Here is a 24,971-nt window from a genome sequence, read left to right on the forward strand (position 1 = left end):
CACACACCCCACCACCAGCCACCACCACCACTCCCCCCCGAGGGATTCAGCCAACCTATTTCTTTCCCTTGAATGTATGAAGGCTACATGACCTGTTCAGACAAACCACCAAATCCTTGAGCAGCTCCGTTACATGAGTTATGTCTCTTCCACGGAAGCTGAGAGGAGAGCTCAGCACTCCACCAGCACTTCTAGGCTGTTGTGTAGATGGATGGCTTTTGAGCTGTCTGATAATGGGTAGCCAGACAGCTACATTCAGTGGAGTTTAGTTTTCTTGCAAGCCTTAAATCTTCCTTCTGTATAAACTGAACTTGTTAACTTTGTATTCCCTTAGTTTTGATGCTTTAGATTTAGAATAAATATCCCCTTACTGTTTTCTCCGCTTATAAAGTGATATATTACTCTCCGCCACTCAGTTTTTCTTCTAGACTTATAAAGAGGAGTTCAGTGTTTAGGTGCATAAATCTGACTGCCTCCCAAAACCTGGCCAAATCCTGTCTGTTTCTTACCCATGTGAGCAATTGCCTTTGTCTTTTGATTTTTGAAAATCACCTGAGTGCTACTTACTTTTGGGCAGATGGGATGTGATTTGTAGCATATTACATGTGCAACAGGACACGGTAAAATGCCACTGGAAGTCTGGTTGAATTCACTGTCTTCCCTTACAGGTTTTTCTGAACTGAATGGAGGAATTCCCTTTGTCTGAAGTTAATGGTGCCCCTGGCATCATGGTACATGGGCTTCTTGGGAATACATCTGGGATTGAAGTGTATAACAAGTGTAGTCAAAAAGCACTGTGAACTGCATCTTTATTTTTATATCTTCTAACCTGATGCAGGACAAGCATGTGTGGAAATCAGCACACAAAATATAGGACACCTTTTGAATTTTCACTTGGTCTATTGGTGAACGCAGCAACTGCATTCACTACTTAACCACTGTGCTTGTGTTGGAAGTGGGTGGATATGTCTGGTCTGTTTTCAGGAACTTTTGAGCAGTTTTAGTTAATCCATAAGCAGATTCTTCCAACAGATTTATACATTTTTTTAAAGTTTAATTTTTATTTTTAAACCACATTTTTATGCAACTTAAATATGTGCTGTTTCCAGTTGAAAGATATCAATAGCTGTTCGTATTGGTTGCTGTTTTTCTAGTCCCGCAGGGAAAGCAAGGGTTCATCTCAGAATTTAAAGAAAACCAAATATTGTGATGAACTCTTTGGAATACATAATGAACATCATTTTCAGAGACATATGGCTATATTCAAGAATTAACTTGAGTCCTAAAGGTAATTAAAAAGTTAGGAAGAGGAGGCTGTGATATAGATAAGGACACTGAGATACAAGAGGGAAGTTCACATGCAGGACCCCAAGTTGTAGAGTTCTCATTTCACTGGTAAGAGAAGACAGACCAGGAATCACAAACATCAACTATTGTAGTAGATACGGGCCTAAATGGCATTCAGGGATTTACGTTGCTCTGTCCAGGTAATGAATAGCTGAGTGTAAGGAAGAGAAATATTAACAGTTTTGGCTTTTTGCCTTTCATTCCATGTGCACAGACAATGAAATCTCTCTCTTTTTTTTTTTTTTTTTTTTTTTTTTTTTTTTTTTTTTTCCTTCTCTGCTTTCATTTCTGAAAGATACCAGGCATATAAGGGAGTCAGAAGTCAGAGCTTTACATGATGTATATTTCCTTAGAAGTCTCTTAGGTTATTTGCATGCTGGAAGTTAAGCGCAGTGTAAGTTCTTTGGTAGTTCAGGGCTAGTGGACTGTGCAAGATCAAGATCTATGACACATTTGTTTCAGCACACTACTACCCTAACTGAAAACTTGCATTTTTGTATTGACAGATCTAAAAATATTTCATAAAATACTGCCCAAAACTTGTGTTATGTCAACTGACCGTGCTGTCATAGCAATAAACAAACAGACTCTGTAGGAAGTTTGCACCTGATTTCCCAGAGTAGTGCTTGTTTCATTCTCTTACCAAGGATTTTCTTTGCTATAATGTCATCTAGAGAGCCAAGAATGTTGTATTTAAGAAATGATACATAATAATAAACCCAAATATAAACAAATGGGCATGACAGTGAACCATGCAAGTTTTACTCCTATGTACAAATTGCTTTCTGTTTAATACATGAGTACACAGCATGTTACGCTAAAAAGCCCGCAGATTTCCTTAATAATTCCTTGAATATATTAGAACAACATAATTCAAAGGAGTAAAAAGAAATAATTTGGTTTTCAAATTAACAGCTGTCTTTACCAGCATATACACTATTCATTTACTTTGTGCATATTGGTATTGTAAACTTCAGCCAATTTAGCCTTTTATTTTTCTTTAAGGTTTTTTTTCTTCTATTTTCCTGCTCTTTTCCTTTTGCAGTGGAGTTCACAGTCTTGTTGAACCATGGAAGTTTTCTCTTTCTAAAAGTCAGGTCTTGAGAATCACAGACCATTTGGTCTCATCACTACCTGTGAAACTTTGTAGAAATGTATTTTCTTACAAGACTTTAATGTGTTGGTATCTTACAAATCACTACAACAATACTTTTTTCTGAGGGTTTTAATCAAAACTGCTGTTAATGCCAGTAAAAGAACCACAGTAAGACATTTGGCACCTAATGCGCTCTCTCCCCTCCTCATCACCATCACCATAACAGCTTTAGGCTCCTTTCAGCTGCTACCAGGTCTGGCCCTTCTTCCTAGGAAGTGGTAGCAACAGCATCAGGGCTCAGGTGCACCTTTTAGCAGGTTAGCATTTAGCAAGCCCCCTGACCTTACTTGTTCAATGGCTCCAAGGAATAGATATGCCCTTCAGAAGTACTATCAGTCAGGCTGTGGTTGCTTATATTCCTGAGAGCTTAGCATACACTGTAAGGTTCATTCAGATTCAAACAGAACCTGAGTTTTGTGTATAGCTGCCATCTCCTAGTAGAATCATGGCTGTAGAGTGATGTGGAGGTCATTCAGGAATAGCAGTCCCTGAATTGATGGTAAACATCTAAACAGTAAGCCTCTTCTGTTGTCTTCTGCAGTACCTGCTTCTTGTTTTTTAGGCTTTCTCAGGTATCTCTAAAAAGTAAGAGCTTTCGAGTAAATTTGCACTGGAATTACCACTTTAAAAATGCTGAATTAAGTACCTCAGGAACTGCTGTGATATTGCAAGGATTAAAAAAAAACTATGTGAGATGTTACAGAGTATCAAACAAGACATTCGATTTCTTGCTGTGAATACTTTTTATATGGAGTGGAGGGTTATTATTTCCTCTGTTATTTTTGATACGTTGGCATCACCATTAAATCTCAAGTGTAGATAGATTATTAAGCTGCTAAAGAACGAATGATAATTTTTACTATTGTAAAATCTTCTGAAGATGAGTTGTTGGTTTTATTTAAATCTAGGAAAGAGATGATCAGCTTTGATTTAGATCCTGTAGGTTTGGCAGAAGCATGACTTCAAAATGTAAACTGAAATGTGAAGTCTGTAACAATCAGTTTGGCTGTGAGCTACACATGAATAAAGACCGGATTTTGTTGTATCCTATCTTGCACCAGATAGATACAGCTGGGAGTCCAGAATAACTTCTGTGCTTCTTCCATTTGAATTAAACAAAATAAATATTCAGACAAGTTTTATTTACATGTTGAGCAATTTAGGGAATGTAAAAAGGAATGCAGCTTTCCCTGAGGAAGGTATTCTACAGAATATCTAAAACAATAAAAGATGCACATGCACTACCAATGAATTGGAGAGTCTTTAATTTGTACTCTGAACTGGAAGCTTATGGAAGCTTACTGGAAGCTCTCAGTACTGTTAACATCCGTGTATGTGACTCTGAAAGGCCATGTACATTTGCTTGCTCGAGGATCACATGAGAGCACTATGAATAGGTCAGGCAGCTATTGCTGATCCTAAACACTCTGTCAGCAACTGTCTTTGTAACAGCCCACATTATTCTTCTGATTTGGGGGTTACTTGGCCTGTCCCTCACAGAGAGTATCTGACAGTCTGCTTGATACGGCAGTGCACAGGACTAAGCATAGGCACCAGCAGACTGATATTTTCCCTTGGTGATGGCAGTTGCTCAGTGTGTGGCCAGTTTGGATTTAAAATCAATTGCAATGAGATGAAGCTGTTAATGGACTGGTGAGGAGTTAAGTATTTCAAAAATTGGTGAGCTGTAGGACGACTCCTGGAAGTGAAGTTCTGCAAGGCAGGATATTGTTTGAATTACTGAGCTGTACCAGATCCATTTCTGGTCCTTGCCTATTAAAAATAATCTCCCTTCGCAAAGAGGGTGAACATGGCAGTGTGAGGGCTAAAAAAGACAGCATACTGCTATAAACAAAGAGAGATGCAGAGAATGTCTTGTCAAGCATATTATTCCTTGAAGTAAAACTCTTTTAACAACTGCATCTTTTAGTGGCTTGGGTGGCACAGTGAGAAAATGTACTTGGCCTTTTCATTTTTTGGGCACAAATCTTGGCTTCTGTTGAAAATGAAAATTAGTTTTGGTGGTTTCATCAGAGCAGACATTTGTCTGTATCACAAAACCATTCAGTCTGGCACCAGGACTCGTCGTTGCTTGAGTGGGGCCCAGCACAGGAGAGCAGGAGTGTTGCAGGTCAGGGCTGCAGTCCGTACTGAGCGTTGAAAGCTTGCCCAGTCAGCCCACACTATCGGACTTTAGCCAGTACTATTTACTTCACTTTCAAGAGCATCTATTTCTCTCTGTCACTTTCTCTGTCTCACTTCCTCACACACTCTTAAAGAACAAAAACCTCTTTTATACAGCTAAGCATTTTAAATAATTTTTCCAAGTCAGAAAGGGAGAGAGACTGGAAAAAATTACAGCACAAAGCTCAGCTTGCAGATGAACGATTGCCTTGTCATCCTAATATCCCCCTTCCTTCCCTTAAACCTCACTGGTGAGTGGGCTATAAGCAAGAGTATTGGCTGGGCTCTGCTGGAGTAGGTCTCCAGGATAGGACTTTCTGCTGCCTTTCTTTCATCATGCAATTGCTTCGTCCCGGGAGCTCTTTCTGCTCTGTGCACAGCAGATAATGAATGTGTGGCTGCAATGTTGAAAACATCTATCTGCCTAACATCTGCCTGTCCTAGATAAATTCATTTATTTTATCTGATGTTATGTTCTGCCCTTTTCTGATATTTGCCTGAAAGAGTTTTCTTCTGAAGACAAGAGATCCTGCTACTCTTTCCTGGAAAGGTAGCAAAGCAGGAAATATGTTCACAAACTCCAAGAACCAAGTAGAAATGTAGAGAATAAAGATTTGAGACGTAAAGTTGCCATGAGCAGTGTAGAGATAAAAAGCTTATTTTAATGAATTGAGTTTGACTCTAGGCATTTGAGTGCTGCAGGATGGAGCTCACAGTGGGCTATTTTACCGTGCTGCAGGTAGCACTGTACTGTCACACACTGCGTTTTCAATACACAGGTGGGTCAGTTGAGCATGGTCTAAGTGTCTCTGCATTATGTTGCAGTCTGCCATGGGGTAGTGAGGCACATTGGTGCAGCTGCAGCTGGAGTGACAAGCACATTGGAAGCTCCTGAAGACCCCACACACTTTTGAAAATGGAACTTAGGTCATGCATTACTACATGGCTTTACAAATGTTATCCCAGAAAAAAATGCACTTAAAATATGAGATACTCTGAATTTAGTGGTCTGTTCATCTGCATGTGCTCCTTCTTCATCTAAAAGTACTTCACTAAAGTTCCTTCGAGTGAGAAAAATCTATTTCTGAAATACCAGCTTTCAGAGGCATGGAGGAGTAGGTGACTGCTGATTGAGACAAAGCAACATGTCCTGAACAAAGGGTAAGAGCTCTGTCATACGTTTCAGAGTATGAAGCTCTATTTCCTGTTTTCCTATGTGGGGCATAGTTCTTGTAAAGCACATGTTCCACTCCCCTTGCCCAGCTATTGTCTTCTTCATCTGAAATATGACCCCTTTGTTACAATATATTGGGTATATCTGATTCTAAATAGAGACTGGTTTCTGTTAGCAGAGTCTTTTTCCTCTTCAAAAGAAAGAAGGTAGATAATATTAAAAGTATGGGGGAAGCTGTTGCTTCCAAGGAGTACATAGTTTAAGCAGTTGGCGTGAACGAAGGTCTTGCTGCTGAGTGGCTTCCAGAGAACAGGAGTCTAAGACTGCTGCTGAAATTTGGACTCAGAGGTTGCCTGACTGTCATTCTCCAATGCTTTTAGGTATAAGAGGCTGAAATTTTCTGTGCCCTTGAAAATTATGAACTCACAGGATTAATCTGAGCCAAAAGCGGTGAAAGCAGAAGCTCTTCAGGTTTCCCCTCACATATTTGTCAATAAAACTCAATCATGACTTGTAAGAGTCTTGGTATCCCAATCTTGTGATGTTTGTGTAAATACTGTCAATCATACATAAATTCTGTTCTGGTTTTCAACCATGTGGATAAATACCTTTTGGAGTTAGGTTGAGACCACCAAACTCATTCCATCTGAGTCTTTGTCCAGACTTATGAAACCTTAAAACTGTTGCATATTACTATGCCACTACTTATCACACCACCATCTTCTTAAGCACTTCTCCTACTCATAAGTCAATGTCTCCAGTTCTCTTTCTCTGTCATGCATAAGGTAGGAAGTTAACTTCCTAGGAAGCCACTGTTCCCAAGAAAATTAAAATAAATCCATGTTATTGAAAAACTTTAGAGGGCAAGGACTGTGTTTTTGTTCAGTGCTGCGAATGACTAGCAAAGTAAAGGGATATGTGCTCATGTTGGATTAGTCCTACTGCAATAAAAATAACAATAAGCCTTTGGATGCTTTGGCAGCAATATCTAATTCTTTGATCTTCCCTTTGACTGTGATCTGTATAATTTTCCAGATGTACTTACTTACCTGTTTGACAATAGCCAAGAGAACCTACAGTTTTTCAGGTCATACAGTCAGGTCTAGTTTTTGGTACTTCTTGAAGTTGGCTTGAGCTGATGGGTTTGGTCTCCATTGCTGCTATCTCAGGTTGCTCAGGAAAGAAATGTTTATTCCACTTAAAATGGGTTACTTTATAACAATTCTCAGAGCATGTCAAAAGCAAGTCCAGTTACATTTAAGGACTTTCTAGAAGCAGTTGCTAAATTAATACCAGTCAGTAGATGCAATAGTTTTCAAACAAATTGACATAACTGTGTCTTTTCTTATAAAAGCATTAAGCATTCAGACTGTGTACTGTAAAATGAAGGTGAACTGAGGTTGCATTTGTCAGATGACATGTTATAAGAAGTATAGAGACTTCAAGGCACATCATCTAGTTTTTTGTGTTCAGAAAAAAAATGAAGTATTTTTGTAGGAAGACGGCTATTCTGCTAGCTTATAGTAAGATCCACCAGGCACTAGACACATAAAACAAAGCAGAGACATAGATTTGTAGCTGATAAGCTTTTTTTACTTTAGTACAATTGATTTGAACAAATGTCTGCATTAAAACACAGGTAGTCCTTAAGTGTCTGTTCAAGAGTGTTCCAGTTCAGATCAACACATCAGGCGGTGCATGACTCCCAGCCAAACATCTTGCTACATACTTGCAGGATTTCCCATAGCGGATCTTACTTTAATCAAATAATTCAAACTTTTCTTTTGTAAGTACAATAGAAGGGCAGGGCTTGTGTTTACAAAGTATTTGGTATGGAAATCCTGTATTAATGGAGGTACATTTACTTCACTTAGGACAGTGTCCACATAGTAACTCTTTAAATAAAAGGCCTTTTGCTGTTGCTTGTTCCAGGGAGCAATCACATGCAAAACTAACCTGTCACATACAGAAAACATGAGGAAATGGCTTGAGAGATGTGCACTGTAGACAGCGGAGATGTTCCTGCTAAAGAAGACGATTTTATGGATGATTTTCTCACCGTGGATGTAAAGGAATAAAATTTATAAAAAGTAGTTTTATCCCCATGGAAACTACTAAATAAAGAGGCGATGTCTTTCTCAACCTATTTGCAGAATGATTAGCATGGGCAATGACAGATACTGTCTTTTTGTAATATAGTGGATTCATATGAGGTGTGCTTTAAATTATTTTCTTTCTAAGGCAGCAGCTGTATTTTCTGTGAGTAAACACAATGTGCTTCCACCCAGCCGAGTGCAGGATCTGGAGTTTTTATTATTAACAATAAAGCATTTAGAGTTTCACATAAAAGATGTTTAAAAAAGAAAGATAATTTTATTACTCAGTGATAATATTATTACTCAGTAATAGGTGACTAGAATTGCGCTCCTCTGAGTTCCTTATTTTGCTGTGCCAGAAAATGCCAGAATCAAAATAAGCCACTTACAGAAGAATTAAACAGAGAATCAGCATTTCCCTCCACAGTGAGTTGGAAATTACATGTTGCTTCTATATTTTATACAGTGAAATCTATTTTCCTTTTTTTCTTGAATTATAATTCTGCTATAGTTGAAACGATAATTTTGCCAGTGTATTAAATACCTGGCAGAAAAGGTGTTTTAGAACATTTTTAGGTAAATGTAGGTCAACACAAAGGAATCATACAGTTGGAAATATTTTCCAGTGTTTATGTTCAGATGTTCAGACCTGTCTGGCTCCTCTCTATTTGCATGCGTTGGGGTTATAGGCAGTCCGGCTACATTCCACATTGATTTATATAAATATATTGCAGATTATTAACCTCCAGCCAAATACCAGCAAATTTCACTTTTCAGGAAAGTTTGTGACTTTTCACAAAACTGATTTACTGCATACAGGACATCTGTCTTCCATGTACACCCCATTAAGGGTATCATAAAGCGTACAGTATTTGTCTTTATGAGCAATGTGCTGAGACACTTGCTGTTACGGTCACTACGTTACCATAATAATTTAATTAATATTTGTTCATATGATGATTGCAGATCAAGTACAGTTTAGTCTTCTAGTAGAGTTAGGGTGACAGTCTCTCCATATCCTGTAACTCTGGTTACCAAATTATTACTCACTGAAAAGCTTCTTTGAGCTAAAAGGAATGTGCATGCATCCATTTTCAAAACATGGTGGCTAATAAACAATTTGCAAGTGTTTCAATTACTGTTGAAGTGGGACCACAGCCTTAACTGTTAAATCTGTATCATCTCAAGTGAAACACTGCTCTCTTAAACATGGATTACAGTCTTCACAGATAGTTGTGCAAATTCTCTCATCTTCCCTTCTCTTGTGAAATATTTTGAAATTTAAGGTAAGTAAAAGACATCCTAGTCTGTCAGATGTCCTCTTTGAAAAGCAGTGATCCCCAAGGCTTTGTATGTGATCTGTTGTCGACAGATCCTGCATATAAATCCTTTAGTCCTATGACAAAGAACAAAAATACTACTCGATAACATTATCAGAAATCCTGCATTTTGCATAAAGTAAGGAAGCAGTTATTTTAAGAGGGTAAAAGATAAATATAATAAAAGAACATAACTGCTGTGATGTTGACCAAAATAAGCAACAGTATCAACACTACTTTGGTCTGTTATCCATGATAGGTTCTTCAGTTTAACTGTATAGATGTTTTCTCAATAACTGTATTCATACATTTTTTTAAATCTACTGTCACCTAATAACAGTAGCAATTGATTTTCTGCCTCGCTTCAGAGAGAAAGGCAATCTGATCTGTACAATTTAAAACTAAATGAATAACCACATTAGTAAAGTATGTGAGCAGGGAACAAGCATCCTTCCATCTTTAAGATGATTTCCTATTGTGATTTTGTAGAAGTGGGACTTGAGGGAGGATAGTGAAAGTCGCTGGTAGGAGTATAGGTGTGATGCATAGAAGGATGGGCAGATGTTTGTGAAACAGATAAAACAGTGGTTAAAGCTGTTAAGGCAGATGAAGTGGAGAAGATGAGATCCTAATTAGAAAGAGAAAACAATAGGAAATAGAATAATCAGATACGAATGTGACATTATAAAAAGCTTTGCAAATTAGTTTTAACTTGACGTTGTACAACAAGGCAAAGTGATAAAGGCATTATCATTTATGTAAAAGAATGACAGAAAGTGGTAGGACAAGAAAGCTTTCTTAGTAGGGGCATCTTGTTCACAAAGTGTTTTTCCAGGCTGTATCCTGACTCTGAAGGTATTCTTTGCATCCAGGAACTTGCAAGAGTAATCAGCAAAAAAATTCTGTTTCTATCAGAGGAGATTTAATTATAAACCTTTGTAATGCTGAACATGGGAATTATGTGGGAAGAAACTGAAGATGCATGCAAACACCGTGTATATTTTTTGTCAAAAATCTTTCTCTCAATGGTTTTTTTTCAATGACTGTAAGTGCTGCAGCATAGAATTTGGATAAATATCAAGTAATTTTCTGTATTAACTCTAGTCCTTCTGTCAAAAAAATATTTGCTTTTCATGTAATTATTTTCCTTTACACAGCTGATGAATTCTTAATCCTATTTCAGAATACACGCATGAAAGAGAGATACAACATTATTGATGTATCGGTAGTTATGATGAATCAAGAGCTCAAAGATTGCTCTACCTTTGGAAAGCTCTTTTTTCCATTTTATATCCTGTAGGAAGTTTAAATAGACATGTATGAGCCGCAAGGTATGTATGTCTGTGCTGGTTCCTGTATACTTACCTCCTCTTTTTTTTTTCCTCCTCTCAGATTGTTTGATGTGTGCACCGTGTCACGAACAGACAGAGAGACCAAGTTAACATTAGTGTTTGAACACGTGGATCAAGACTTGACTACTTATTTGGATAAAGTTCCAGAGCCTGGAGTGCCTACTGAAACTATAAAGGTATCTAAGAAGAAAGATTTTGAATATTATTTCAGAAAATATTAGATAGGAAGGGCAAAGAGATAAATCATAAAGACAAACTGCATTTTGCTTCCATAGGATTTTGTTATATCAAAAGTGAGTAATGCCAAGCTTGGGAAATGAATTGCAGTACAAAGATCTGTATTCACTAACAGATGTAATCTCTTTGTAGAAATGTTGCATATGGTTTGGGTTTTTTTTCTCTTTTAGATTTATAAATCCCCTGAATCTACTGGTTTACCAAATCTAGCATTCCAAATCATTAAGCATGACCTTTGCTTGTAGCTGTAGGCAGATGATTCTATTATTGTTTAGTCCAAGACTGCTTGAACCTTCCCTAGAAGGTGTCTACTAGAGTACTGAATTTTGATAGAATGGATAAAATAAATCCTGTCCTCCTCTCCCATTCCCTTGTGCGTTTTGTTTCCCCAAGAGCCTCCTTTCATTTCATGTCCCTCTTGCCAGAAAGTTTTCTATATGTTCCAATAACTGAAATGTTCACTGTGGACCCTTGATAAGCTCTGCAGAGGTTGGGCTCAAGGAAAGGGATAGCCATAACCAGTTTTTGTAGAAGGTGGGAAGATTGTCAGTAACTAGAAGAATGATCACAAAGTTTTCCCATCATCTTATCTCATATTCTGCATCTGTAAGGGAGGACCTCTCCCCAGGATAGAACATGCTTGCATTATTAGTATTAAAATATGTATACCAACTCCTCTCCTGGGGATTTCACAGCAAGGTACTACACTGAGGATCAAGGCTTGAAATGTTTGACTAAACGTTTATGCCTGGAAAGAGAAGCAGAAGGGTTGATGTTCCTGCATTTTGACTGAGTCTGTTTAACATTTCTTTTGATTTTTTTTTTTCATGAGGAGAAATAATTTATGCTTTCAGAGATGGATTATCTTGCATTTGTATAAGTACTTTCTAAAAGTATGTTGTGTCATCTCAGCCTGGCAAAAGTCCTGAGGGAGGAAAAGAAAACAGAAAACCTATCTGAAATTTAGTTGGTTTAATTTTTTTTTTTTTTTTTGTTAATAGCTTCAAACTTCAGAGTTGTTTGATCTTTCAGTATAAAATTAGACATAAAACTGATAAAGATCTTTTCATTTGTATCAAATTCACACATGTATAACATCAGTCAGATCCAGCAACCAAGTTTTCAAGCAATCTTACTGGATAATTATTTTTTTTTAATGGTTACGGCATTGATTCAGTCCAAGAAGACTACTGGAATCTACCTCTTGCATTTGAAGGACTCTTTTATGGTAATGCTTTTAGTGTCCTACTTCCTCCTAGGGCTCTGAAGCTACCTAAAGGAACTATATTTCAATGTGACTAACTGTGAAAATAACATACAAGGTGACTGACACGCTATCTAACTAAATATATTGAAGTGAATGGGAACTAAATGACCAAGCCTCTGAAATCTTAGTTTGAAATATCTTTTGAGCTATGTTTCATTTAAAGCAAATAGAATAGGTGAGCACTGAACTAAAACATTTGTGATTTTCTAAAAGCCTGTTCTAAATTTGCAGTAGTAGAATGTAATACATATGTGTGAACATACGCTTCATGGAGGTTATATACTGGTGAAGGAAATTGTTTGGTTTACTTTTGAAAAGCATTATTCTGCATATGAGGTTTACTAGTTCAACCCAGTTGATATATCTGATAATTTGGCACAATAAAAGAAAAAAATTTAGCCACACAGAAACAAGGAGGAGCAATTCTGGTCTTTTATGTACAGTGCAAGTTCCACTGCAGCCAGTGAGATTAGTGAGTGTAAAATTCTGCTTGTGGTATGTATAGCTCTTTTTAAAAGGGTGAGGAAGAATGTAAAATTGCTGTTTACTTGGTTGTTGCTGTTGATTTCAACATTTGCACAGTAGCTGATATGTTATTTCTCGAATTCTGTTTGGCACAGGAAAAAAGAGAGATTCAGTTAACTTAAAGTTGAACCCTGTTGCTTCACTATTTATGTGAAAACACCCCGTTTATGGAGGTACTTTTGCTGATAGTCAGGGCTGATTACATGAGGAAGGGTCTCAAGGCCTATTCCTAATGTGTTTTGATACCTTTATAATGATACAGTCTTTATGGATATTCCTGGTAGAAACTCAAGCAAAGCATAGTTCTCCTGGCTGCAGGGAAATACTGCCATTTTGCAGCAACTGAGCATTTAACCCGGAGTACATACATCGTTAAATGACTAACCTGACTTTTTATAGTTTGGCTTTTGAGGTTAATATGGATTTATACTTCATTTATTTTCCAGAATTGCAGACAATTTGTGTAGAGTATTTCCCATCACCACTAGCACAGTACAAAACAACTGCCAGTATTGTAAGACCATCTGTTAAAGTTCTGCATGTGTCAGCAACACAGAGGTGCCAAATGAGCCAAGTAAGCTCTGGATAGCTTGAAGTTGAAGGATCTAATATACCTCTTTGGCACCATGGTGTAAACTCAACAGTTGTTAGTGGAACTTGAATGACATAAAATTACTATGAGAGAAGTATCAGCACCAAAAGATCTTTTCTGTGTGAATTAACTACTGCTATTATGTACAATTTGGGGGAGGGAAACTCAGCTCTTGCTGGTTTGGGGCATGCTGGGGTTTTTAGTTAACAACTGTCCAGGAGTATAAGTGACACTGGTACAATTTTAAAGGATTTCCTTTATGTTCAGCAGATAGTAGTCAGACTGTAGCAGATCAGATAAACTAACCGTATCAATCATTTAAACACAACTAAAGCTTTTACTTAATGCTGCTCAGCAATGCCTTTCTAATGTCTAAAGTCCTGCAGCAGGAGTCACCCCAGAGGCTATTTTAGGAACATGCCCACAGGTGCCCATAAAAATGATAGAAGAGAAGCACTTTCCCTTTGAGGTGTTGCCTTGTAGTGGAAATACCTGGAATGTAGGGCAGACATGCTCAATTCCCCTCCCAGTCACCAGGAGCATGATTGCTGTAGCCCATTTCTGTGGTTATAGCTCTGGCTACTGAGTTCTAGGTTATTCTGGACAGAGGTATTTTAAATCTTTTCTGCTGAAGCAATTCCAGTATTTTTTAATGGAGTATACTTAGGGCCAGAGGGGTGGAGAACATGACTCCAATTACTTGTGGACATGGCATTCACCTTTGAAAGAGAACTATGTTCAAGCCCTCAATCTGATTAATATGTCTTTGAATCTACTGGATTATAGTCCTGCTCACCCTTGCTGGCATCCTCTGTCAGATCTGATTAATATATATTCCATATGGTATGAATCAGAATCAGCAATGACAGCATGTTTCTTCTTTCCTCTCTACCCATCATCTCCTCCCATCTTTTCTTCCTGGGATACTCTTTAACTTTAGGGCAGTTTATGTGGAAATGGAAGGTATGAGTTCAGTTTCCTTAGGACACAGCTGTTAGTCATGTGCAGGTCTTTGGTAATGTTAATGGCATTAGCAGTTGAGCCTTCAAGAGACTTGGCTCATTAGGAACATTTGTTAGTTGACATAAGGGTAGTGGAAATGGGAGTGACACATCTCTGCCACAGAAAGATTTTTTTTAAAAAAAAAAAAAAAAAAGTAGTTAACAGACCACTAAAGCATTTTGATGTGTTTGTCTTTGGGACTGAAGATTCTTTAAGCTGGGTGGTTACATTTTGATGTGATGCTTGTGAGGCTGGCATGTTTTTTCTGATCCTAAAGGATTTGGATGTGTATGCAGTTGTTATAACACTAATTACATTTTTAATATGGAAATCATGTGCATGCAAACAAGTTGATGTTTATTGATTTAAGCTATTGCAATTTATATAACAATATTTAGCTTTAAATTAATACATGCATGTGATAGCTTGGTATATAGAGCTGTAAATTAAGTGGTTTAGGAACGGTACTCTGGAGTTCCCTCCTGTCATCTTGTTCTGATAGGCCAAGGAGTCTGTAAGAATGAGAGGGTATAGCAAGCTCTTATTGAGGTTCTTTCATTTTAATAATGAACATTATGAGATAATGTCATTATAAGTAAACTTTTGGCTTTTTGCAATAGTTTTCTTACAGCTGATCAGAGCATAGGCTACCCAAGCTACACGTGCTAACTGGGCTGTGCCTGTTTCAATCTGACAGTCAAAGAGGAGGGAGCAGAACAAAGGTCTCTGGTATAGCAGATGTATATGTAATCTGTCATGGGATGTTAGAACTGCTGGGAATGTCCTTCTGCCGATGTCTGTGATCTGTGAATCTTCATGGTATTCCCCCCCAGCCTGGAACAGGGCAGCCATGTCACAGAGAGAACAGGGTTTAATCTATATCCTTTTCTCTGGTGTTTTCCTGATTCCTCACCCAGGTGAATGGCTTCTGTGAATGTTATTCTGTTTCTCCTTTGCACAGGAAGCCTAGATCTCCATCTGATCCAGGAATCCGTATTTTGCTACTTATATGCCTAAAATGTAGAGAGTACAGCAGTGAACCTAATGTCCTTTTGTGGATTTATCTGGTAGTAGCTCATAAATTGAAGTTTAAAACACCCTCAGTCCTAGAATAAATGTTACTGTTGCATCTCTGTGCATTTCCTGTAACTTACATTACCTGCTATCAAACCAGGCAGACTGGTCACATCTTTGCAAGACTCTTAGAAAATTAATATGAAGATGTTGCTTCTCAGAAAGCAAACCAGTGTTCAGTGTTGTGAGGTGAGTCATCAGCCATCTGCCACGGTTGTACCTACTCAGTCGATCACGTATAAGAGGTGGAGCAGATGTCACACAATCATGCAATTCAGAAAACAACACAAGGTATTCCAGGAAAACAGATTCACCAGTACTGAGAGTCTTCAGACTGTGGCCGTATTTAACAACATCAAAGTTAAAAGTCACTAAAAAAAGAGCCTGCTGAAATTAAAAAGAAAGATACTAAGAAAAGAGACATTACTAACATTTTCCTGTCAGTACTTTTGTGGTGAAGAGAGAAGCAAACTTATTGAGGAATTTAGAGTTCACAAATAATGTACCAGATCCCCAACTGATACTAAGAGATGTAAATCCATTAGCTTGCGTGAAATGATGCCCATTTACAGCTGCTAAAGATCTCATTCTTTGTAAAGGATTTTGCAGTGAGCTTTGTTCTGAATCCATATTACGAATTAAAGAAGAGTTGCCATTATAAATCGTAGAATCATAGAATACCAGGTTGGAAGGGATCTCAAGGATCATATGGTCCAACCTTTCCTGGCAAAAATAAATGAAGAACAAAAGGACTGAAATGATATATTCTTGTGGGATAATTTTTTTTTTTTTCTCTGTTATCCTATTACTAGGGGTTGGACGGCTTCATGGAAAGGTAGTAGGAGAGAGAGCAAGTGCCCTGCACACATAGCATCCCTGAAGGAACTAAACCTTAAAAGGAGAACATTTTCCAAAGAGTGGTGGTTCCCTCTGTTGGAGGTGGTGTCCTTTCTTTCCCATACTGTGCTGCATGTAGACATACAGCCACATCTCCTTTGGTGCAGTGGTGCAGGTAGTAATGTGTGTTCTGACTAAGAGGCTTGGAGGAATCATGATTCGAATGAAGGGCCTGCTGAGCACGGGATGCTACAAAATATAATGTTGTGTCTGTACAGTTACTTCTTTAGCTTGGACCTTTTTATAGTCAGTGTACAGCCACTGATTTTAATTATGGGCATTAAATATCTTCAAATCATGACCATTTCCAAATTCAAATGCAAACATTTTCAAACTGATGATAATGCATAGCAGGTTTTTTTGCAGGGCTGTACCCAGGACTGCCCAGGCCTCCATTGTTTGTGAACTGAGAGCTCATAAAAATGTGAGGCACTCCAATAATTTTAAATCACTCTCTCCTGGCTAGACTGATTTAAAATCATTGGAGCGCTTCACATTTTTTCAGTTGTTCCAGTTTGGAAAGCAGTCAGGCAACACTGTAGCGTAATGCATGAAAGCAACCTGCCTAAAATAATAATTTTAGTATTTCAGAACAATGACAGTGAATTAGAAATGTCACTGTGAAAAGATGTCTATCAAGGACTTTCTAAATAGACATTTCAACCTACTTTTCTTTTATGGCTCAAACTCTCAAGGCAGCAGTACAGTCCCGTAGGGCCCTAAGGGACATATCCTTTTTGAAGTCAGGAGGAAGCTATTGTTTTCAGTAGATGGAGGGCCAGAAATCATCTTTATTCAGAAAGTCAAAGGAAATTAAGAAACTGAAGAGATTCTAAATTGTGGGCAGGGATGGAGATTGAGCCTTTGGTAGAACAGAATTTATGATCAAGTTATTGCAAAATTGCAGTATTAGAAACACTGGAAGTGAAATGTTGCTATCAGCTCATTTTATTTCTGTTAATTCTACAGAGCTGGACACTGATGTGATGCAAAAAAAAAGCTTATGGATCCTACTGCTCTGGATTCCCTTGAGAGGCTCTCGGATTATTAGTGACACTGGGTTTTTGCTATTGGAACATCAGTGTGGTAGCAATTGCTATGTGAAATGTTTTGATGACACGGAAAGAAAGAATGAGAGCACATGGTAGGAATAATGCTCAAGGAGGCATAGTGAGGCTAGACTGCCAGGCAGCATGTGAGAGACAGTGCCGTACTCTTCCTCAGCAAGCCAGTGGTAGTTCCTCGGAGTGGGGAGTATTTTTGAGATGCTTTCCTTTGTCTCATGGTGGTGGTATATAGTCTCAAGTTGCTCTGCAAGTAAATCCTGCCCTAGTAATCAGCAGAAGTGTTACTCATATTTTCAGAGTCTTTCTTTTCATCAAAGATGAGATGCCACAGTTGAAGCAATTAAGAGAAGGCTGTAGCATCTTACGGTGTGTGTAAAGCAGTGGCAGAACAATAGACTGAAATGTTTGGGTTTACCCATGTTCTAAATTTTGCTTACAAGCCATGTGTTACTTTTGACAAGTTGTTTGAAGGTTGTACTGCACCATATGTGAGATAAAGAGGAGATGTTCAAGGAGCTATTCTTGATTTTTATGGGGGCTGATAGGAATCACTTTCTTAGTTTCTGCACTGGAAGGAAATCAGGCCCCTATGCCTCTGCCCACCCACCTATACTTCACCCCAAACAAGCACACAGAAATGGGGAAGAGGAGACAGAATGACAGAAATTTGGGAAACCTGGCCAACATATTTTTTCTTGTTGAACTCAAGATTCTAAGGGTTGAACTCAGCTGATCTGGGACAACATTGCAGCAGGATACCTTTCAGCCAACCCAAGCTATTGCAGCTCAGATTCTCTATTCTAGAATATTCACAAAGTGTCCATATATATTCACAGCAAATATACAGCTGTAGTGTAAAATAATTCAGAAGTTGGCCACAGACAAATCATAGCTAATAGAAGATAATGTAGTAATCAAACAAGTTACTTTCTTATAAAACTGTTTTCTCTATTCCACCCCAACAGAAATGTAATACTCTTGCACTAGCTGAATGCCCTGCTTTTGTGCCAGTGAATAGGCAGGTTATTGTATCCCACAGCAAAAATGAACTTGACGTATGTTACTTTAGTGGCACACTGATTTATTCAAAATATGTTGTGTTTGTTTCTTTTCCTCTGTAACAGATGTATTTAGCTTGTGCCAGAGAATAAAGTCACATACAAATGGATAGGGATATAATTTTTTTGTATTGCATGTTTTCATATGCAGAACTTAAAATTAGCTTTAAGAATTTTTAAATTACTTATATATATTTAGGCATAAAACCACACATACGTATATAGATACAATTATTGTAAAAGTCCTCTAACATATTTGCAGAAAAAATGTTGAGTGAGTGGGAGAAAGGGAAAGGGAAACTCGATGACCATCACTCTACTGTCTATGAAATCCATGATCTCAAAATAGCTGTGGGCCAGAACAGGCCAGAACTGGCAACTCAGATGTTTAGAGAAGAGTCAAAAGTACAAGAATACAGAAGGGGTAGCACCAGTTCTCCTTCTGTGCCTAGGGAGTGGTTTGGTGTATATTGTCTTTAAACGTATACACGTGAAGGCATACTACACATACACACACATATATATGTACACACGTGTATCTGCTGATTCCCAGAGTCCATCCCATAGGCTTATGTTTCAGCTCATCGTCAGATACAGCAGAGTTGGAATGAGGGCTGTTACAGTCATACCAAAGGAATAAAATGGGACCCAGCTGAGGCTGCACCTCTCTCTCCCACTCAGTGTGTCAGATCAGAGACACACAGAGAGCCCACGTCCCACCCGCCCCTGCAGATACCAGAGCAGACACAGTTCCTCCCTGCTTCTTGTCTTCTGGCCATCAGGCCAGTGGCATCAGCCAGCTACACTCAGCTACTGAAGCAACCAAAGCCAAAACCTTTAACACTCAGAGAGCTTCCAGTGATTTCAACTCAGGCTCTCTGCCTGTACTAATTTGCTCTCTGCCTGTACTAATTCTATTTTTTCCAGCCCTTTCTTCCTTCCATCATTCCCTTTTCCCTTCATTTTTTCAGCTCACTTTCACTTTGTATTTACACTGTATAGCACTCTTCTCTTCTGTTCTTTCCCTCCCTCCAGAACTTTTCTCTCCATCACTTTTCTTTCCATTTTGCTTATCCCCTCCTAACTGACTACTCCCATAAAAAAGTAGTATCATGGAACTGTCACACTGTTTCTCCACCTGGGGTCTGTCTTGTCCATTTTATTTGTGAGCTATTAATAGAAGAGGCAGTGTGAAAACCCTTGACTGTATAGTGCCCACCATAATAGGTCCTCCTTTTTGGCTGGCCTTTACACAATACCTTGTTAAACACGAGTCATGATAATCAGATCCTACAACAGCATTATTTGTCTAAAATAGTGCTTCTCCTCTGCTCTGCTGTTACCCCACCACAACCACTTCACACATTTACACAACTGCTTCCTTTATATATCAGTGCTCTGTAATCAGCGTATGGTTCATGTTATGAGTTTCTCAGGTTTCAAAGTGAAATAAAATGAGCTTTCTTCCATTTTGAAAATATCATTCTTTTTAAGAAGTCCAAACAAAGACACATTATTAGTAAGTTCGTAAGCAGCTGCCAGAAGACAGAAAATTTAGCATGGAAACACAAGTGAAATAAGAGAAATACTGTTTGTTGTTTGCTCTTGGTGCAACAGCAAGGGAAAATATTTAGAAATTAAAACTATTAATTTATTTGTAGTTTTAATAAAGCAGATGTGGTTTTGTAGTATTTGCCAATGTCAGTACTCCAGAGCACAACTGGGTCAAATCCTTCTGTGGTGTAACTGTTGGCTTCTTAGGGTTCCTCCAGGGGTAAGTGTGGTGCAATGCTATTAGCATCAGTTAGCAAGCACCCTTTCATTTGTTTTCATGCAAAGCCTGAACAGTTTGCAATTAAGAAAGAGCAAATTACAAAGACTCAAGCTCCTAGATCGAATCTGTCGCTAATTTTGGGGTTGGAAGCCTTATCCAAAGACTCATCAACATGAGTATTTTAGGTTCTTCTTATTTCTCTGTTATCATTACAGCTATACAGTACTACCATTTATGTCAGTATATATAAAACATTTAAACTCATGCTGGAATATATACCTGAACCTTCTGGTTTGACTTCAGATTTTAAAGGAGAAACCCCAAAGGGAGCAGAGGCTTTGCTCCAGCAAAGCACTTAAGCTTCTGCTGAATTTTATGTAAACAGATTGCTCCAGCTTTAGAAGTGAGGTTGAAAGACTGAATTAGAGGAGCTAACAGAGGAGTACTATTGACCTGATGAATTCCAAGGTTAGAGCAAAGAAGAATTGAAACCGTTGTTTCTGTAGTCTCAGATTAGTCATAAACTTGCATTTTTTCTTGTGTTTAAATGCTTTGTCAGAGCAAGGAAGTAGTCTTCCCTCAAAACTTATGTGTAAACAATGTCTGTGCCTTTGGAACCAGACTCCTGACTATTCACAGAAGTGTGCCATAGTTGGTCATCATAGTAAACTGACTCAGTAATGGAAAAGGGCTTCAGAGGATCACAGGTTTGACGGACTGGTTTGTTTATTTCTTTTTTTCATTAATATCGTCACTGTTCTGGTCACAGAATTTATCCCATTTGCCTTTGAAAATTGTGACCTTTGAGAACACCAGTTTAAAAGAAGCAGCTATTTTTTTACCACTGTGACCCACTCATTAGAAGCCAGTGTATTATGTCTTTATTAATGTTGAACAGTGTCTTATACCATAAAGGGCCCATTGAACTTAGTGGCTTAATTGCAAAGGAGGTTACTGCTCAACAGTTTTCCCTGTTGCTAAATATGTGACTTTACAAACAGTGCCATAAAAATTCAAAGTATTTCTAAAATGTCCCACTTCTTTGGTCTATGCAGTAGGAAGCATTGCACTGTAACTTTAAAAGGCCAAAAATAATCAAGAAGACATGTTAGCCAACTCTTAAGAGCGTTTCATTTCCAAGCCAATAAGTTCAGCTGCTGAATTTTTGTCCTTTGTTTTAGGATGTGACAGTTCTGTTGCATAACTATAATTAAGGAATCTCAGAAGGCTCTGAAATGTTACAGTATTCTGTGGATGCAAATGCAGAGTCATTTTCATTTAGTTTTACAGTAGGGAAGGGGGACTGGAATGGCAGCATGTTGCCTTTTTTTAACATCTAGTTTATGATTCATTCTGAAATATTCTTTCATTTGGAATTAACTTCAGATATTCCTGTTCTGACAAGCAGAGTAAATATTTTAGCAAGGACTTTTTAGAGAGAAATTTTGACAGTAATATACTCCTCCCTTAGTGTTGTTACAAAGGAAATACTTGCTATCCAAACCCAGAGTCGGCATGTTAATGGAAATGATTCCAAAAGAATACGTAGGATGTTACAAATGTAAAACGCATTTAATGAAAGAGTATACAGATGTCTTTCATGTATTTTAAATAAAAATGTCTAATTTGAGACTTGAGAAAGTCAACAGTGATCTCTGAGCCATATGCTTGTTATTACAATAGTATGTGGTGTGTAACTGTCATTCAGTAGAAACAACACAGACCAAAAAGGAAAAGACATATAAAAACATGAAGTTAAAGGAGGAGAGACCATCTTACAAAGCATTTTTTTACTATGTTCTTGTCTTGATTAGAATATATCCCTTTCTTGCTTTTTGTTTGCTCACATAACTCCTGCTGATGTCTATAGGGCTTGTTGAAGACATAGGAAAAGGAGAATAGAGGCCAAGCTGCGTGGGTTATAGTGAACCAAAACTGCAAAGAGATGCATACTTGACAGAGAGTTTAAAATAAAAATAAACCACAGTTTCTTTGCTTGGTTTCTGGAGCAGAAAGTCGCAAAACAAGCAGAAAACTTTTGGTTCTTGATTAAATGGTTAGTTTAGCTTTCTTACCTCAACTGTTCTGAGCGTTTCAGGCTTCAACCTTCGTTTCAGTGAAAAGAATTTAGATCTAATTCGACTTAGGTTTATGTCTGTGAAACCAGGGCCTTGGAAAATATTTCAGAAGTAGCTTTAACCTTATGTCTGTATTTTGTTCTTTTGCAAATGTGGTGGAGGTAACCTTGATTTGCTAGTTAGTGGAGTCACGCTTTATTGTGACAAAAAACTAAGAACAGTCCTTCAGTGAAAATAACAAAGACCTACCCCATGGTGATTGATGAGAACGTTGTACAAGTGAAATGAGCTGGAAAGTCATCATCTTGTCTTTTCCTTTGCCACAGGAAAAGCATAACAGAGAGATTTCTTTTCTTCTGGTCCTGATAAGGAATCTAACGAACCATAAGGAGAGGTTACACAGCATGGAAATGTGTTACATCCAGCTGCTCTCTAGCTTGCAAAGCTGCAGTAAATAATACCGTTGCTATTTAATAAACAAAAGAAAACAGAAGCCCTTCGATAGTGAACCTTAGTGTCTCTCCTTTGCCCTTCTGAAGATACAGTTTGTTTCTACTTAATTGACTGTCATTTTGGAGTAACATAGAGTTTGATATTGTATGTATGATTTGTAATGGTTTTTTTTCTTGATAGGGAAGACAGAAGACTTATCTTTCTAGGGCCTGATTCAGCAAAGCACAGATGTATGTGCTCCAGGTTGTCTGGATCATAGCTACTTTTATTCTTGTAGGTTTTCCACGTATGTGAAGATACACAAGAAGACATGTAGTTTACTTTTCCAAATTGGCTTACATAATCAATAGCATACTTTTTTGCCTGTCACAAGTTACCCTGTTGAGAAGCAATGATGCATTTGTCACAAGCTACATTTGTCACATGCATCATTTGTGACACTTTACTTTCAAAAGATACTTCTTCGTGGAAGCAGTTTGTTCCATTGGTTGGCTCTTTTTACAAGTTAACATCTAACATACCTTTGGCTTTTTATTAAAAATCTCTTATAGAGTTTGTTTTGTTTAGCCTTCAGGAAGGTGGGGGAAGGGAGAGAATAATGTGCCTGTGAGACATTGCAGACAACCTCCTCCCCTCCCAAGAGGACTGTTTATTGACTCTCATGTGGCACCTATCCCCCCATACCCAAGCCTCGCCCTTACCCATAAAGCAGAGCTAATTATTCTCTATTGGGCTAACATTAAGAAATAAGTACACTCATAGTTCATTGTGTCACTACGAGTTGAAGATGCCTCCTTTTTTAAGAGCCAATCAAGTGTTCAAAAGAAAATAAGGCGAGGTTTACGCTAATGTACATCGGTGTCATTTTGGTCAGAACTGGAGGGGCTATGACCCGTGGCACTTCAGAGGGACTTGGCAGATGTGTGGGATCACACCCCACCACTGCAGCCACAGCAGACATCTCAGACACATCACTACCTGTTACAGTTTGTTATATCTGAAATCCTGAGATGAGCTGCTGAGGCATGCTAATAGCTGGCACCTTCTGATGACCTACCTTGCTTGGAAATCACCTGGCCTGTGAGAGGCAGCAACTCAAAAATATGGAGTGGGACCACAGGGCCTGAGAGTGAGTGTGGTGGGGGAGGAAGTAGCAGAGTGGGATGGGGTGCAGTGAAGGTGTGAAGGGTCAGAACTATGGATGGGGCAGGAAAGGGCAACAGGGAGCATGAAGGGACAAAGGAAATAAGTAAAGGAAAAGATAAGAAAAAGAGGAGAGAGGAGAGGAGAGGAGAGGAGAGGAGAGGAGAGGAGAGGAGAGGAGAGGAGAGGAGAGGAGAGGAGAGGAGAGGAGAGGAGAGGAGAGGAGAGGAGAGGAGAGGAGAGGAGAGGAGAGGAGAGGAGAGGAGAGGAGAGGAGAGGAGAGGAGAGGAGAGGAGAGGAGAGGAGAGGAGAGGAGAGGAGAGGAGAGGAGAGGAGAGGAGAGGAGAGGAGAGGAGAGGAGAGGAGAGGAGAGGAGAGGAGAGGAGAGGAGAGGAGAGGAGAGGAGAGGAGAGGAGAGGAGAGGAGAGGAGAGGAGAGGAGAGGAGAGGAGAGGAGAGGAGAGGAGAGGAGAGGAGAGGAGAGGAGAGGAGAGGAGAGGAGAGGAGAGGAGAGGAGAGGAGAGGAGAGGAGAGGAGAGGAGAGGAGAGGAGAGGAGAGGAGAGGAGAGGAGAGGAGAGGAGAGGAGAGGAGAGGAGAGGAGAGGAGAGGAGAGGAGAGGAGAGGAGAGGAGAGGAGAGGAGAGGAGAGGAGAGGAGAGGAGAGGAGAGGAGAGGAGAGGAGAGGAGAGGAGAGGAGAGGAGAGGAGAGGAGAGGAGAGGAGAGGAGAGGAGAGGAGAGGAGAGGAGAGGAGAGGAGAGGAGAGGAGAGGAGAGGAGAGGAGAGGAGAGGAGAGGAGAGGAGAGGAGAGGAGAGGAGAGGAGAGGAGAGGAGAGGAGAGGAGAGGAGAGGAGAGGAGAGGAGAGGAGAGGAGAGGAGAGGAGAGGAGAGGAGAGGAGAGGAGAGGAGAGGAGAGGAGAGGAGAGGAGAGGAGAGGAGAGGAGAGGAGAGGAGAGGAGAGGAGAGGAGAGGAGAGGAGAGGAGAGGAGAGGAGAGGAGAGGAGAGGAGAGGAGAGGAGAGGAGAGGAGAGGAGAGGAGAGGAGAGGAGAGGAGAGGAGAGGAGAGGAGAGGAGAGGAGAGGAGAGGAGAGGAGAGGAGAGGAGAGGAGAGGAGAGGAGAGGAGAGGAGAGGAGAGGAGAGGAGAGGAGAGGAGAGGAGAGGAGAGGAGAGGAGAGGAG

The 24,971-nt window shown here is 39.2% G+C and overlaps 1 protein-coding gene across 1 annotated transcript in view; it reads left to right on the forward strand.

The window, feature by feature from the left end:
- The window catches only part of CDK6 (cyclin dependent kinase 6), a 131,303-nt gene that overhangs the window by 21,854 nt on the left and 84,478 nt on the right, over positions 1-24,971 (forward strand). Inside the window, exon 2 of the mRNA XM_026842612.1 lies at positions 10,669-10,804. Coding sequence (XP_026698413.1) covers positions 10,669-10,804 — 136 coding nt within the window. The remainder of the gene's footprint in view (positions 1-10,668; positions 10,805-24,971) is intronic.

This window comes from Athene cunicularia, assembly GCF_003259725.1.
Source record: "Athene cunicularia isolate RWA chromosome 2 unlocalized genomic scaffold, athCun1 chr2_part1, whole genome shotgun sequence".
Classification (NCBI taxonomy): Eukaryota; Metazoa; Chordata; class Aves; order Strigiformes; family Strigidae; genus Athene; species Athene cunicularia.